The sequence below is a fragment of the Nannospalax galili genome, unplaced genomic scaffold (genome assembly GCF_000622305.1).
Source record: "Nannospalax galili isolate Female #2095 unplaced genomic scaffold, S.galili_v1.0 scaffold423, whole genome shotgun sequence".
NCBI lineage: Eukaryota > Metazoa > Chordata > Mammalia > Rodentia > Spalacidae > Nannospalax > Nannospalax galili.
Window position 1 is genome coordinate 826,374 of NW_008350949.1, and position 15,648 is coordinate 842,021.

General features: G+C 41.7%; 2 protein-coding genes across 2 annotated transcripts in view; both read right to left on the reverse strand.

The window, feature by feature from the left end:
- Positions 1-3,063, reverse strand: part of Cpa3 (carboxypeptidase A3) — a 28,317-nt gene extending 25,254 nt beyond the window's left edge. Inside the window, exons 1-3 of the mRNA XM_008848046.2 lie at positions 2,996-3,063; positions 2,798-2,873; positions 215-339 (exon numbers count right to left, since the gene is read on the reverse strand). Coding sequence (XP_008846268.1) covers positions 215-339; positions 2,798-2,873; positions 2,996-3,063 — 269 coding nt within the window. The remainder of the gene's footprint in view (positions 1-214; positions 340-2,797; positions 2,874-2,995) is intronic.
- Positions 3,064-6,396: 3,333 nt separating this feature from the next.
- Positions 6,397-15,648, reverse strand: part of Cpb1 (carboxypeptidase B1) — a 29,445-nt gene continuing 20,193 nt past the window's right edge. The window contains exons 10-11 of the mRNA XM_008848048.1: positions 8,683-8,767; positions 6,397-6,584 (exon numbers count right to left, since the gene is read on the reverse strand). Of these exons, the coding sequence (XP_008846270.1) occupies positions 6,397-6,584; positions 8,683-8,767 (273 nt within the window). The remainder of the gene's footprint in view (positions 6,585-8,682; positions 8,768-15,648) is intronic.

The window sequence follows — 15,648 nt, forward strand, 5'->3', positions numbered from 1 at the left end:
TGGCATAATTACAAAGGAAGAGGTCATGAATTCCAGAGGGAGAAGAGAGGGACACAGGAGGAATTGGAATGGGCAGAGGAGGGTAAGAACAAAGTAAGTACAGTGTACTTATGTATGAAATTCTCAAAAAAATTCCATTGTAATACTTTCCTCAAAATTTTAAGGTTACCAAAACTTTGGCTATGCACATGTACGGAAATTCCAAAGGACTTACTTATACTGCATTTTATTTTGGTCCAAGGTAGACTGGATGGCCTGAGAGTCCTTTTCACTAACTCGGAAATCCACTGTTATGTTAGCAGCCACATCATGGATAGCATCTGGGTACCACAAGTCAAGCTGCAGAGGCAAGTTCATTATTAGTCATGCTTCATGTGCTTTCTAAACATGCATTTGTTTAAAACCCTGAGTGTGGCCATGCATTCTTGTAATCCCAAAGCTGTAGGAGACAAAAACATAAGGATGGCTGGGGTTTGCTGTCCATCAGGTTCAGTGAGAGACTCTGGCTCAAATGAGTAAGACAGAAAGTGACAGAGCAAGACAGTTGATGATCTCCTCACCTCTGTGTACATGTAGGTACCTGCATCTCCGCCGCAGGTATGCATACCTCTTCCCCATACTCAATAACTGTGTGTTATGCATCATGAAGAGAACTGGGATTCATTGTAATGAATAAACTAATGAGATTTTTGCAAATATATTTAAGAATTGTTGAATATTAAGGAGTAGAAAAAATCATTTTTACTAATCACTATTTTTAAAACATACTTTGTTTATTATTTTTATTTTATGTGTATGAGTATATTGCCTGCAGGTAGGTAAGTGCACCCGTGTCGTGCAATGACTGCGGAGGACAGAAGAGGCCATCAGATCTCCTGGAATTGGAGTTACGGACAGTTGTTAGCTGCCATGTGGGTGCTGGGATTCCAAGCCGGGTCTTCTGCAAGAACAACCAGTGTTCTTAACTGCTGAGCCATCTCTCCAGCCCCACTAATCACTATTTTAAGTGACTGCATTTATTAATGCAAATAGAATAGACAGGTTTTTTTTTTAAGCTAATATCCTCTTGCTTTTGTCATGTGGAATTAAGTGGCGTTATTTCATAATTGGTTTAGTCATGGTATCTGGCTTTAATTGAATTCTGGAATTGCAGGGAAGGTCCATGTCTAACAAGAAGGTGTAGTCTACCAGCATTCTCATTTTGTTTTATTTCTTTAGTAATATGTCCTTCATCAAGTTACCAAAACTGATTTTTTTTTCAGTCTGCTTCAATGAAAAACAGGATTAATAAGACTCCCTGGGAGTGTTGTGGGAGTTGTGAAATGAATATAAGGTCTGAGACATCCTGGAATTTAGTAAGGCTGATTTCCTTTCTTTATGTTCCCAGAACTGAGAATTTCAGAAATTTGGTGAATGAGCCCACAAAGATAACATTCAGGTTAAAATAGCTTCAGATTTCAGTTCTTGGATTTCTTCAAAATCACAGTCCATTTTGAAACTGACTGAAGTTGGAATTTCCAATCTGGGAGATGTCAAGAAAAGGCTCAGCTTCTACCCATCATACCTAGACTGTGGGCATGTCCCAGATTTGAACCTCATGATCTGGCTCTGAGGAGCATGGTGTCAATTGTCAAGTGTTAAGATTGCAGTGGACCCTTGGCTTTCTGGAGGTAGAACCAAAACCTTGAATGTTGGTGTTTTAGAGAAGGGAACGTAAGAACTTCCCCAGTAAGAGACAGAATAGACTTGACCCTGGCAGTGCAGAGGAGAGGACAGGGTGGATGTGAAGAATATTTAGGATTAGGATAGGCAGAAGTGATTGATTTGACTGAAGGCAAGAGTATGTGTGACTAGAATGAAACCCAGGTTTGGTTCTGACTTTAAATCTGATGTAATCTTGGTTATTTGGTTTGCTATCGTTTAATTTTAGTTCCTGTTTTAAAGGAATTAAGTTAGTGAGGCTGGAGAGATGTCTCTGTAGTTAAGAGCACTGGCTGCTCTTGCAGAGGAACTGCGTTCAGTTCCCGGCACCCATATAGAGGCTAACAACCATTCTTACGTCCACTTCCAGGGGATCTGATGCCTTCTGGCCTCTGTGGGCATTGCACACATGGGTACACTTATGTACATGCAGGGAACACGCATACAGAAAATAAAAATGAATAAAATCTTTTTAAGGGAGTTAAATTAGGAAGGTCTATCACATGGCAAATCTGTTGGCAGTTATGAAATGATGTGAAGAAGGTGGCTGGGACAATGTGCGCTGTGTACAGGAGCAGTGGAATAAACGATAGAAAATGTTTAATTGGTTGCTTATTTGTGTCTTGGCCTGTTGCATTTTAAAGGACTGAGCTACATTTAAGAGTCTCCTTTTTCAGTGCACCTGCTCTTCTGAAAGGTGATATCTTAATGTTGACCAACACTTTGGTGTTACTAGTTCTTACTTGAACAGAGGTCATGCCACCAGAGGAGATAAGAGTGAGTATGTGGACCGTGAAGAGTGCCAGCAGGGGGATGGCCCTGAGAAAGCTCCTGAGAACGCCCCCTTGCTGCCTTGTATTACAGTTTCACTTAGAAGAAGTTGTTGGCAAAGCTTTGGGAAGGAAAAGTAAATGGTGTTCTGTGGAAAGAAAAACAAACAAGTATAGTGTTGGCCAAGGCCTGAAGCAGCCAAATAATTCCTGTCATTTTCTCTTTGTCAGCCTTTGGCAGCCCTGTGGGCATTAAAAATAAAATAAAAAGAAGCATCTTTCAGAGGCGAGGAAGGAAAGACATAACGTCCCTCTAGGGACTTTACCTCATGGGCCTTGGTCAGGCCCTTCAGGACGCTCGCTTGTTTTCCATCCTGGGGCTTCACACGGAACACCTTCTCCCTTCAAGTAGGGAAAAGACAACAAACACAGACAAGCAAATGATCAAAAATCAGCGACTCGTAAAGGCACATTCCTCAATTTTCTTCTCACCCAGAATCTGGATCACAGGAAGTGGGACTTACCTGTCAAAGCGGACAGGAGCCATTGCAAGGGCAGCAGCGATAAAACCCACTGGCAGAATAAACTTCATGATTCTTCTTTGCCTGACTGGACACCCTCTACTGGTTTTATATCTCAGCTTTTATCAGGGGCAGCTGATTTCCTCTGGGGCTCCAAGGGATGAACTGCCCTTCCTCCTCGTGTTTTTACAGTTGGGGAGAAAGCAAGAACACTTAAATACCCATGTCTCCCAGTTACCTTCGTTTCACAGAAAAAGAATGGAAAGCAGATTGCTTTAGAAAGTAGCCTGCACATGTGATGGGGTGAGTATATTCACAGTACTATGACTGGAACTCGGTTCTGTTCTTCCAAAACACTAACCTACCAGTACGCTTGAATTTAACAGCAGAAGGAATACATTCTAATGTTTTAAATTTTGATTTTTATTATATTTAATTAATTAATTTTATTTGTATGTGTATGTATGTATATGTGGTTTGGAGTGGGACTTGTGCACAGTATGGCATGTGTGTGGAGGTCAGAGGACACCTTTCAAAGTCTGTTCTCTCCTGCCACCATGTGGAGCCCGGGGATTGAACTCAGGTCATCAGGCTGGGTGGCAAGTGCCCTTACCTGCACAGCCACCTCCCTGGTCTCTGTTCTTGATGTGGTGTGCTGCCATGGCAAGCTTTGTTATATAATTATGAAAATTATATTCTTGAAATGTCTTTGTTATATGTACAACAACAGAGGCATTTTAAACTTATACTTGGAAGCCCAAATGAATCTGGGTAAGTGCCATGGTTTAGAATGCAAACTCACAATTCTATATGTCTACTAGAATTGACTGAATATTATTTACTGAAAAACTATACTACCAAGCTTCATGATAATGTGAAATTTGTCACTGTTGCTGTAATGTGAGTTTGGCTTTCACCCCGTTTCCCAATTCTCCCACTTTTACAAAGTTCTTCAATATAATCATGTTACTTTTTAAAGAAAGCACTGCTAATAAAAAATTTAAAAAAATATGAGCGCACCTTCTAGGCTACTGCCCGTTTCTATAAATAGAGACTTATAATGGCCAGTGCTAGGCTGCATGACTGATCATTATCAATACATATCATGCAATAGATTAAAACGGTGGATGAAACCTCTCCCGTATTTATGCCAATAGCTGCTACTTCAAGAAGCACATTCTGTTGTTTAAACATTTGTAGGAATTTAATCCTCAGATTCTAAAACTTAAAATTGACCATTGAAGAAAATTCAAATTATAGGGAAATTGAAAAAGACAAACAATAATCTCCCTTAATTCTGTCTTTCTAATATATTTTCTTTCTGCCTTTTCTGTTATAGAATTAGAGAACACTGCCGCCACACCTGATGATCTGAGTTCCATCTCTGGAACTTGCACGTTGGAAGGAAAGAACCAACTCTCACAAGTTGTCCCTTGAGTGTGTTTTTTCTTTAGGTCCTATAGGAAAGGCACTTGATTTTTCTGGGGATCTAGATATGTTTAGAGGAGAGTGATTCTCTTAGTGTTGATGACAAATAAAACCACATCTTTGGATTTGCAATGTCTATTGTTTCAGAAATGGAGTTCGTCTATACAAATGAACAGTTTTGAAACATCATATCATTTTTGGACGGACTCTGGAAACCTTCAGTATTTCACAGGCTCAACTTGTCTCTTTAAAGCACAAGCTGAATACTTCACACAACCACGGTTTTCTATCCTGCTGGAGCCACACGCTCCTAAGATTTTTGTAGCAGGGGTTGTCTAAGGACAGTGTAAGATAGCACCTCAGGGTTTTAACTATGCTTTTCTGCTTTCAAAGATTATTGCCATAAAAAAATCATAGAAAACAGAAATGAAAGTTTTCTTATGAGCTAGTAGAATCTTTCAAATAATTCTTCAAATTCCATTCAACAAACTGCTAGAATACCTTTAGATATCTTATCCAAGGGTTTGAGAGAAAAAAAAATGTTGCTTTTAGCTGTAGATGGTGGATTTATTTTTTCCCATGATGCTGTAGATTAAACTAAGATGTTGGGTTCTTTTTAAAAAGAAATTAGAAGCCCTCTATTCATTCATTATTATTTATCTCTTTGTTTAGCGTGTGCTCAACGTGAGGTGCTGAATGTGAAGTGCTCAGTGCTGAATGTGAAGTGCTCAGTGCTGAATGTGACGGTCAGAGCACAGCTCTGTGGAGCAGATTCTCCCACCATGTGGGTTCAGGGAACTGGACTCAGGTTGTCAAGCTTGGCAGCAAGTGCCCTTACCAGCTAAGAACCAGTTGGGTTTTTTAAATTGAAACAAAATACCCCGTAGAGTTGTAGAGAAATTTGTCTTCATTAGCTGCAGACAAAGGTGTGTAGTGTATGATTCAGGCAAGGTAGAGGACAGTGACTACCTCTTCTAGTGAGACAGCTCGCCAAAATTCCACTGGTCCCCAAATTAAATGGCTAATTTTTCATGTTTTTTTCCTCTCTTCTTTCTAGAAAAATCTTCGATCAATTCATGAGCAGTTTACAAAGGCAGAGGAATATATAGCACTGGGCTCTAGAGCCGCATACATTCCATAAGTGAAAATAGAAAATGTCTTGCTATTTTCTAATCCCCCACCCCTTCCATGAAAGAAAGACTTGGCATAGCCATTAACTGTTGTTACAAAAAGCTGGGAGCTTGGAGAAGAGTTCAGAGGTGGCTCTGGGCCCACCAATTGAAGAGGTTGAAGGAGGGAGAAGCGTCTCATGTTCTTTTTGTGAAGTCTAAAACTTGCTTATTATAAATAACTAGTCCTCTCGAGAATTGTCGGTCGGCCCAGAGCTCCTTTGCTCCCAGTGACCAGAACAGAGGGGTAGATCAGGCCTTGGTGTCCCCAGGGGTGGGGTGGGGGGAGTGGAGGATGGGGGGTGGGCGACTATGCAAAGCCAGGTCCACAAGCACAAAACCCCCCACTAATAATTAATTAATTTTGTAATGTCTGTCTTTAATGGCCTGTATCCAGCAAGGGTAGACATGCAATCATCTCTCTCACTGCTCTGTCTTCAGTTGTTTAGTAAAGTTCTTGGCATGCTGAAGATATCTCATTATGTCCCTTGAATAAGCTAAGACAAAAACCCAGACTAACATGCCACCTTCCATCTGTATGGAGCTTCTCCATGGCTGAGCACAGCCTCACCTGCACACAGCTTGTGTTCACGGCCCCCCAGCACAGACCTCAAAACAGACGATCTTCCAGTTACAATGATTTACTTTTATTAGGATCAGTTTTTAAAGATCCAAGTACTTTAATTCACCCAGAAGCTTAAAAGAAAGATTAGGGTCTGCAATGCCTCCAGCCAAACAAAAAATAAAAAGACAGGACAGACAAGAAATGAAGAGCGAGCATTTGAGGTGAGGGTCCCACACCCTTCTCTAGTACAGGTGCTCTCTGATGTAACTGACAATGTACTTGACTGCAAGCATCGTCTCCTCACAGGTGGCCTTGATCTGGGACTCAGGAAGCAGAAAGCCATAATAACCTGTATCCCGGAGTTCAAAGGTGAAGGAGTATTTGACTCCTTGGTCATAAGCCCAGTCATCAGAGCCTCCGGCAGCAGGATCTGAAATGAGCAAAAATCAGGGGAAAACAATCTTTAAGAAGGAGGTTAAATGAAATCACCAGTGCCCTTTAATGATTATAAATGTTTCACTGTGTGAAACATTATAAGTAGGCAAACTCTAGTCAACTGAAAAATTCTTTGAGGACCATTTAGAAAAATTCATCTAGTTTTACCCCTAGATGTATTTTGTGGGAATGATCTTAGTATGATTCCCAGCAGTGTGAAATTTTCAGTGGGTTTTATGCTATGGTAAGGCACACTAAGAACATCTCAGGAAAGAATTCATATCTCCCAGGAAAAGGAGGAAAATGGAGTGGTAAGGGGACAGCACTTCAACTGCAGACACCGTGGAGAAGGATAAGACACAGCACCCTCTCCAGTGCTAAAGATCCAAGTCCAGGGCCTTGAACGTATTAGGCAAGTGCTTTACCACAGAACCTTCCTGCTGCCCACCTCTAGGCCTTGATTCTTTATCTCTGGTGTCTAACACATGGCTGGGCATAATTATTCATTCAGTTAATTCATTTAATAACAATTCTGTTGTCACTAACACATAGAATATACATTTGTTCATTTGTTGTTCATCTATTTGTTTAATCAAGAATTGCGTGCCCCCCCGCCCCCCTGAACTGCAAGCCCTGTTACTCAACTTCAGAGATACAGGACAGAGGCTTACCGTGCAATGGCAAAAGAAACCCAATTTAACTAGTCTGAAATATATGAGCAAGTGACTTATTTCTGCTGGAACTACTTTTAAGAAGACTTCTTACAAGTAAGACGACAGAAAACAGTATTTTGTATTCGGCTTGAAAAAAATGCAGCCACAGGGCTGGAGCCTCCTCAGCTGCAGTGGGGGCCCCTTGATGACAGAACTGGAATTTTCGCCTTGTGCGCCTTTTGTATTCCATTCAGAACTTGAACAGAAAGAAATCCTTTGGAGGCAGAGGAACATAGAAATAGAAAACGGGTCCTGCGGAGGCTGTGCTTGAAGAGCAGTTTGAATTCCCACCGTGTCCATCTCTCTGGGATCTCACATGCCCCTAACTCTTTTCTGCTTGCTTCTTTTATTGTTTACTTCTCTTGCATTTTTATACATACTTGGCTTTCCTTGCTACTCCTTTGTCCCCTAGTCTTCCTGCCTCCCACCCCGCCACCCCTCATCCAACTCAAACCCCCCCCTAGAGTCCCTCTTCTCACTTCTACATATCCTGTGCTTTATCAGACTCTATCCGTTTCTCCTCAGGCCTCCCCCAACCCTACTCTCACGGACCCTCTTCTAGATACCTGGCATCTGTGCACACTGGCTCCCATATGAATATACCCACGAAGCTGAGCTCTGCCTATGACAGAGACCGTGCAGTGTTTGTCTTTTTTCTGCCTTGGTTACACCACTCAGTGTAATATTTTCCCAGTCCATCCATTTTTCTTCAGACTGTATAATTTCATTTTTCTCTACGGCTGAATAAAAGTCCACGTGCCTTCCTCTCCTGTGTGTTTTTTTCTGCTTGTTGGCACACTTGGAGGGACCGGGCATTTGTGAGGGGTGGCTTATTCCTCGAGAAGCCTTCCTGCCTGCAGCCTCTTTGCCAGGAAATTACTTCCTATTCTGTTTTGGTTCTGTAAAGATGCTTCAGCTAAACATCTGAGCCATCCTCCTGGGAAATGGTGGTCCCTGGCTCCACAGGGCACGTAGTCTGGGGATGGTCTTACTTCCGATCCTGAATACCATACCACTTGGCGTCCGCATTATTTCCCCTGCTTCCCTTTGGTGGCTTCTTTGAGGACTGCTCTGGTCTACACCTCCCGCTTTTTCTTTCTCACTCCCCTCCTCTGAATCTTTATTTGTTAAGATTTTAGCATCTACTGAGGGTCTGGCACAGAGCAGGTGCTCAAGAGATGCTTATAGAAAGCAAATGCTACTGTGGTTTGAAAATGATCTTTCTATATTTTTTGAGTAGAAAAAATATTATATATTTCATTAAAAATAATCATGAGGCAATGCCGTATGTTTTAAATGGTGCGAAAAGGAAGGTTGAGAACCGTTTGTTGTCTTTTTAGACATCATGTTCTTTTGCACAGTTCTGAAGCCAAGACTTACAGATCGTTGTTGCTCCTGGGCCATATGTATACTTGGTACCATACAGTGTGGCAAGTTCCTTTGCTGCACCTTTTGCCAGGGTATCCTGCAAAAGAACCAGCAATACATAAGTAAATAAACAAAACATACAATGCCGAACAAACACACATACCCTGTCCACTCATTGCAAAGACCCGAATACATTTATGCCACATTTGGGTTAGTATTTTATACCTCCAATGTGCATTTCAATGTTTTCAGTAACAGCCATATTAAGCTTTACAAGGAATTTTTGTGGAAGGACGTCTCTCCCCACATTCTCCACAGATATTCACCTTGAGCTTCTATCTATTTAATTTTGGGAGCTTGTGAGAGAAAAGCAAAGGCAGGAAGATCTTTGTGGCCATGTGTGGGGCTTGTTGACATCTCTGTACAAAAACCAAACATACACAAAAAGCCAAACAAAACAAAAATGACTCGACAATGTGGTGGGCAGAAAGTCAACACTGAGTCATTATAGGATGATGTGAATCAGGGCAGGAGCATTAGCAGCTAAGCACACAAGTGATTGTGCAGCTCATGCAAATTTCCTTTGGAGTCGGTTCTGTCTGAGACGGACGCTGGCCTTAAAGCTGCTATTTCATTGCCATCACCGTGAACATTAAAGGAACGTTGAGTTTGTGCCTTGGCCTCTGCTTTCCTGGTCCTCAGCTGCCCTCTCATCTGGATGTTTATCTCCCTCTTTTGAAGGTCACCTCACCATACATCTTCAACAGCTCTGTCATCTATCGACAGCCACCTTCTTTTTCTGCAAATAGAACCCTTGTGAACTAGCCGCAGTCTTCCTTGTCGAGCTATGTCGCTCGTGTTACCGTCTCACATACTTGTTGACTCACTCCACTACACGCTCTCCTCTCCCTCTCTTTACCCTGTGACTTTGGGGGCTCTTCTTCCTTCACTCAAAGCTCTTTCCCTCCTTGCTTAAACAGATACTTTCTATTCATCTGTCAGATTTACTTTTCACATTATCTTCTTGGTGACTTTTCCCCTAACGTTCTTTCAGAGCCATGGTCTGAAAGCTTCTTTGTGGTGGCTCAGCTCTATTAGAGTTGGGATCAGTTGTTTGGGCATCTATTATAGCTGAAGACGAGCTCCACACAGGACAGGACTCTTGGCATCTTCCTTTGCTTCTGCTCTTTGTTCTGAGGCAGCTCAGGTTGACCTTGAACTCAAGACTGTCGTGTTCAGGTTCGGCTTGGATATCTGTTTGCTATCTTCAGTGGGTTGTTCAGCATAGGTTGGTAGAGTGAGTCCTGTGCTGGGAGTCAGGGTTTCTATAAATGGCCATAATTATATGGGGTTTATAGTGCTGAGCTTTGCCAAAGTTGGACTGCAACCCTCCTGAGTAGAGAAAGACCAGGGATGACTGTGGCAGGCAGTAGGGTGGGAAGTGATACCGTGTAGTGATGACTGATGGCCTGTTACAATTAGACACTGAAATTAATTACAAAGGAGGAAGTCTATAGACCCTTTCTCTGATCCCTGCTGAAGCCAAGAGACAGAAAAAAACTGTGAGAGCAGATATTCATCAACTGAAATATATTTTAAATTCCAATTATCTTTACAAAAATTCCTGCAATCAGTGTAGGTCTTTTCTTTTGAAGGGTTCAAATAATTTCACAAATATTACTCATTTATCTTCTCAACATTATCTGTCCACATTTCATCACACAGAATTTTCTAGCAGAATGGAATGCCACATGGAGCAGCATACTCAGTGGGATGTTCCAAATAAGCAGAAACTCTGGCCCCGGCCAGGAACTGTTGATGGAAATGGAGTCTAGCATTTGCCACAGTGTCAGGTAACTGCCTCCCCCTGCATGTCTCTGTCCAAAGGAATCAGGAAGCCAGAAGATCCAAGAAGGGACAGTGCAAGCAGAGCCCAAATCTTGAAACTCTAGTTAATGACACCGTGTTTGGAATCTGCCACTTGAGGAGCAAGTCTTGCATTCTTTCAAGATCATAACTAACATTTACATAAACCCACACTTTACAGAGTTCTTCATCAGAGCTAGATATTTTTATTCCCATTTTACAGATAAAGGAAGCAGAATTCAGCGAGAATAAGTGGACTTGCCAAAGGGCACATGGCTCCATAAGGGGCTGACTTGAACTAGGACCTTCTTTAAATCCTATGTTCTTTTTTACTTGTCCTTGTAGCCATTTAATGCTATAATGTTATTGGAACTGGTCCTACCAATTCTAAAAAGCAGAAGGAAGTTAGATGTAAATCAGCCTAGATAAAGTTTTGCTGTCAGTCAAGGTCAAACATGGCTAGCCTTTATTGATCCGTAGATATGAATTTCCTAGTCCATCCTGTGCATGCTCACTTTTGTTTTCTCTTTCCTTCAAGAGAGGCCTTGGTCACAGAGTAAAAGACAGTCACATCTAGGTCAAAGGCCAAGAGACAAAGGCCACAGCAGTAAATATTCCCTGGGCTCTAGGCTCCAGGGGCCTAGTGAGATGAATAAGCAGAGGGTTCCTCTCCACTGACCTGTGTCCCCAGGTAACATTGGATATAAAGGCCCCTACTTTATGATAGACACATCACCTTCATTCCACACATTCTCCTGCACACAGTCATCACTGGGACAGTGGGCTGCCCTTCCTCGCCTGCCAGAGGCTTATCATTACAGTGTGGGAAAAAGCAAGTTCCCAGCTGTGGAAATGGACCAACCTTAGCCGAGGAACGATTGGCAAACAATCACTGCTGGGTGAGGGAGGACTGATCTTCTTTAAGGGAGTGACTCTAGGTAGGCTGACTAGATCACAGTGGATGAACTTGGCTTGACCCACTAGGCCTTAACATACGACAGAGTGCATGAAACCTGGTGGGGGGCTATGGGAAGTGTGGATGGGAGAGGGAGGTTTAAATATGATTAGATGTATTGTATGAAATGCACCGAAATTCAATAAAAAATATGCATTGAGGAAACAAAGTTTTTCAGAACATTGTTTTTAGCTTAAATACCAAAGATTACCCATCCCTGTGGGCAGACACATGTGATAATGGGAGCCTCGAAATGATCTTCAACTACAGTCTCCTTCCTTCTGTGCTGTGATAATATGTAACTTAACCAAAGGACCATTAAGAAAAGCTAGCTTTATCATTTGGGTGCAAAAAGACCTTAAACTTAAAGCCGGCACTGAGGACAAAACATTTGCAACTGGAAAAAGCTGTGTGGTTCTGAGAGAAAAAGAGTCCCTGAGATTGCGGTGAAGGACGGGTTAGAGGAACAAATGGTTTAGCAGAGCTGGACCTGCATCTTCTGCAGAGCCCAGGAGCAAGATGGGAGTGAATACAGGAACCTTTTACTGATATAACCCTTGTTTCCCTTTGGCTGCTTTGCATACATCTTTTTTCAGCTCTTTAAGACTGAAGGGGAATGTGAAGCATGAGTCAGTTGGATTTTTAGTCCAGACAATTTTTGTTTGTCTTTGGTAGAAGTGGCGTTTCTCCCAAACACGTTTTAAAAATAAACACTGTGTAATGGGGATGTGGCAATCTTTGGCAGCTGAGGTTTGCAGAACACCGCATACTATTTTTGAGGAGGACATTAGAGTCTGTGAAAGCCAAGAGCTCTTGGCCAGGAATGTGACTCTGTTCTTATCTTTGTTTAAAGCAGAGTTTCTCAACCTCAGCTCCTCTGACATCTTGGCTGGGTCTGTCTTTGTGTGTGTGTAGGGGAGGGGCAGTGCTCTACGTTAGAGGATCTTTGTCAGCATCTTTTGGTCTCTACCATGAGATGTCAGTAAAACTTGTACAGTATGTTGATCAAAATGCCGTGCAAACATTGCCAGAATCTTCTCTGGGGTTGGGGAGTGAGTAGCAAGATTAGTTGAAAGTGAGATTCAAGATAAAATCCTGGGAAATGAGAACTTTCTTCAGGGAAAAATGAAAATGAAATAATAGGTTTTAAAGGTGTTTCTCTGCTGATCACATTACAGGCCTCAGTATCTGCCCTAGGTCAATCTTCCAAAAATGTCACTTTACCGGATGGTTGTTAGATTTGGCAGAAACATAGGATTCCCAGTTAAATGTAAATTTCAGAGAAGCTGTAAATATGGCTTTAGTTGGGAGTCTTTCATGAAGTAGTTGAGGTACTTACAGTAAAAATTAGTTATTTTCCTGAAATCCCAATTAAATGGGGAGTCCTGTAATGGGCATGGCTGCTGTCTCCTGTCGGTAGGTCTGCTGCTCACTGTGACACAGGTTTCATTCTGACACTCAGGTTCTTCCACAGGCTGGTCAACTTGAGTGAACCACACCATTCCTCTTTCCCATCAAGAACATTCTTCCAGTTCATGTCTTACTTCTGTTGGCTCTTTCCTCTGCTTCAAATGCCCCGTTCCTTCCCCAGCCACTTACATCACGGCTACACCTCCAGGCTCAGAGCCAATCAGACCACCTTCTCCACGGAACAGCTGTAGCACACTTTGCTCTCCCTCTCTGGAATTCCTGCAACTATGCAAAAGTAAAATTCCCCAAACTGTCTTTTTAGTTTCTTGTATCTGAACTTCATAGTTTCAAGAAGATCCTAAGTATTCAGCTGGTAAGAGCCATAACATGTGTGAACTTAGTATATGCTCAGTGAAATTTCTAATAACCCAGACCCCCCTTAGGAAAAATTTATCAGGTTAGTAGGTGCCCTGAAGTTTATAATGGTACATCTGCAATGATCTTCTTTATTAAAAGACATTCTATTGTTTCTTTTTTCTTTTCTTTTCTTTTTTTTGGTCTTTTTGAGACAGGGTTTCCCTGTAGCCCCAGCTGACCTGGAACTCACTATGTAGACCAGGCTGGCCTTGAACTCACAGAGATCCTCCTGCCTCTGCCTCCGGGAGTGCTGGGATTAAAGGCGTGCGCCACCACGCCCAACTGACATTCTATTGTTTCATCAAAAGCTTTTTGGTTTTTAAATGTGAAATGAGAAATTCTGAGAAAACACCTAAAGCAGATATCTTGTGTCTCAAACTCTATTTACCTCGGTGGCCAGTAGCCTGCTTGACAGAGGAGCCATGGCCTTGCTTTACTAGTTTTTAGACAGGGGCACAGTGACACCTCTGATGGGAATGTGCGTGGCACTACAATTATTCACAGTATTTCTATATCCCAACCACAGTATTTCTTCCCTGTGACTTTGATATTTATCTCTAATCATGGTCTTGTGCTATGTCCACATGCTTGGATGAGGTGGTGGGCTTCTGTTTCTATAACTCATAACTAACTATAAATTTAGTTAAGAGGTAGTGAGTGACAAACCACTAGATTGGAATGTGCTAGACTTCAGAAGTGGATTTTTATCTTTGTTCACATTTGTTTTTCAGAGCATTGTTGTTTTTTTCTGGTTATAGTCATTTTTCTCCTGGTTAATGAATATATACTCATCAAAAGAATGGGCCAGAATTGAAAAGATTGGGCTCTAAGTAGTCAATTATATGAACCAACCAGAGTAAATCCTCAGTTGTATCCAGGGGCAGAGGTAATTACATAGCGGATTTCTGATAAAAGTCCTTCAAACAGTCACATGGGGTACCACTGTAGAATGCAGACATATAAATGTGTGGGTCTTTGGAAATTGGAACTGTCTAGAAAATTTTTCAGTAGTCACTACCTCTAGGCTCATGGCTACCCCACTGTTAGTGTCAGTTTATTCAAGCCTTCAGTATAGGTTGGAAAATGAGAAACAGAACTAGAGAATTTCTAAAATTATTTTTCAGTTTCTAATGCAAAAAAATCATGCAAGCCTCGTGCTCTAGATTGGCATCCTTGCAGTTGTCTAGTTTCTGCTGGCTCAGTCTGTGGAGCGGGACAAGGTTCTCACGTGGTACCCCTCTGGCTTCTGTGTTTCATTTTGAAGTAGCAGTATTATTATTTTATTATTGATATTAATCAGGTCATGAAGACATCTTGAAGTGAGGGAACCAAAGACTGGGAACTTTTCCATCAGTGATAAATGCAGCTATGTGGCTAGGTTTGGGAGGATTTTCCACTATGTCTCACGGTTTTTATTTCCTTTGACAATAAATTAATCGCCAAGCTTAATATTTCATTATCCTTCAGGATTCTGAAAATGCAAGCATTTTTTCTGAGCCTTAAAATTTCATTTGAAGATAATGTAGCAGTATGTTAAAGAAACTTATACTGGGGGGCTGGATGGTTTGTGCAACCCGTGGAAACTCACGAGCACTTCTGTGCTCTTCTTAAATAACACAGGATGGCTAACGGCAGGTTGCGCTCCATGTGTAAGACAGTCCCATTCTTCCTGTATCATTTCCTGTTCTGCTGAAGGCATATTCTGGGGCGCCTTGTATGGATTAAGCCCCAGCTTCCTCCTCTCTTGTGGCCCAAAAGTGTAGAATAGAAACTGGAGCTGACCAGACCTGCCTTTCCCATAGTGAAACTGAGCTCCCAGTGGGAACATGCAGAGACAGGGTGCCCTGAAAAAACACATTGCTAGTGGCTTTGCCTAACGATTCTTCCGTTTGTTTTTTGACTACAGATAGGATAAATGGGAAGCTTTGGAAAAAACAGTTTTTAAAGGATTTGGCCAACTACTAGCTATCAGTTTTCTAAGAGACTGAATTATTTTTCTGTTTTTCTTTCTCATGACATATTTGCAGTAGTATATGTTTTATTTGGTCCCTAAAAGAGATAAAGCTGGTATCTATTAAATGCTCTAACTTCCTAATGCTGTCTGCCATGTTCTGTTTATGTCAAATCTAGCTCAAATCAACTTGGCAAAATTGACTCTGACAAAAATAATGTTTGCAATCAAGGAACTTTGTGGATTATCCCCAATACATCTAAATAATTCTTTGAAACAGTGTCATGCTTGGAATATGAAACGTCCCTCATAAGCTTATGTGTGCGAACACTTGGTCTCCAGCCGGTGGTGCTGTTTGACCTTTAGGCAGTAAAACCTT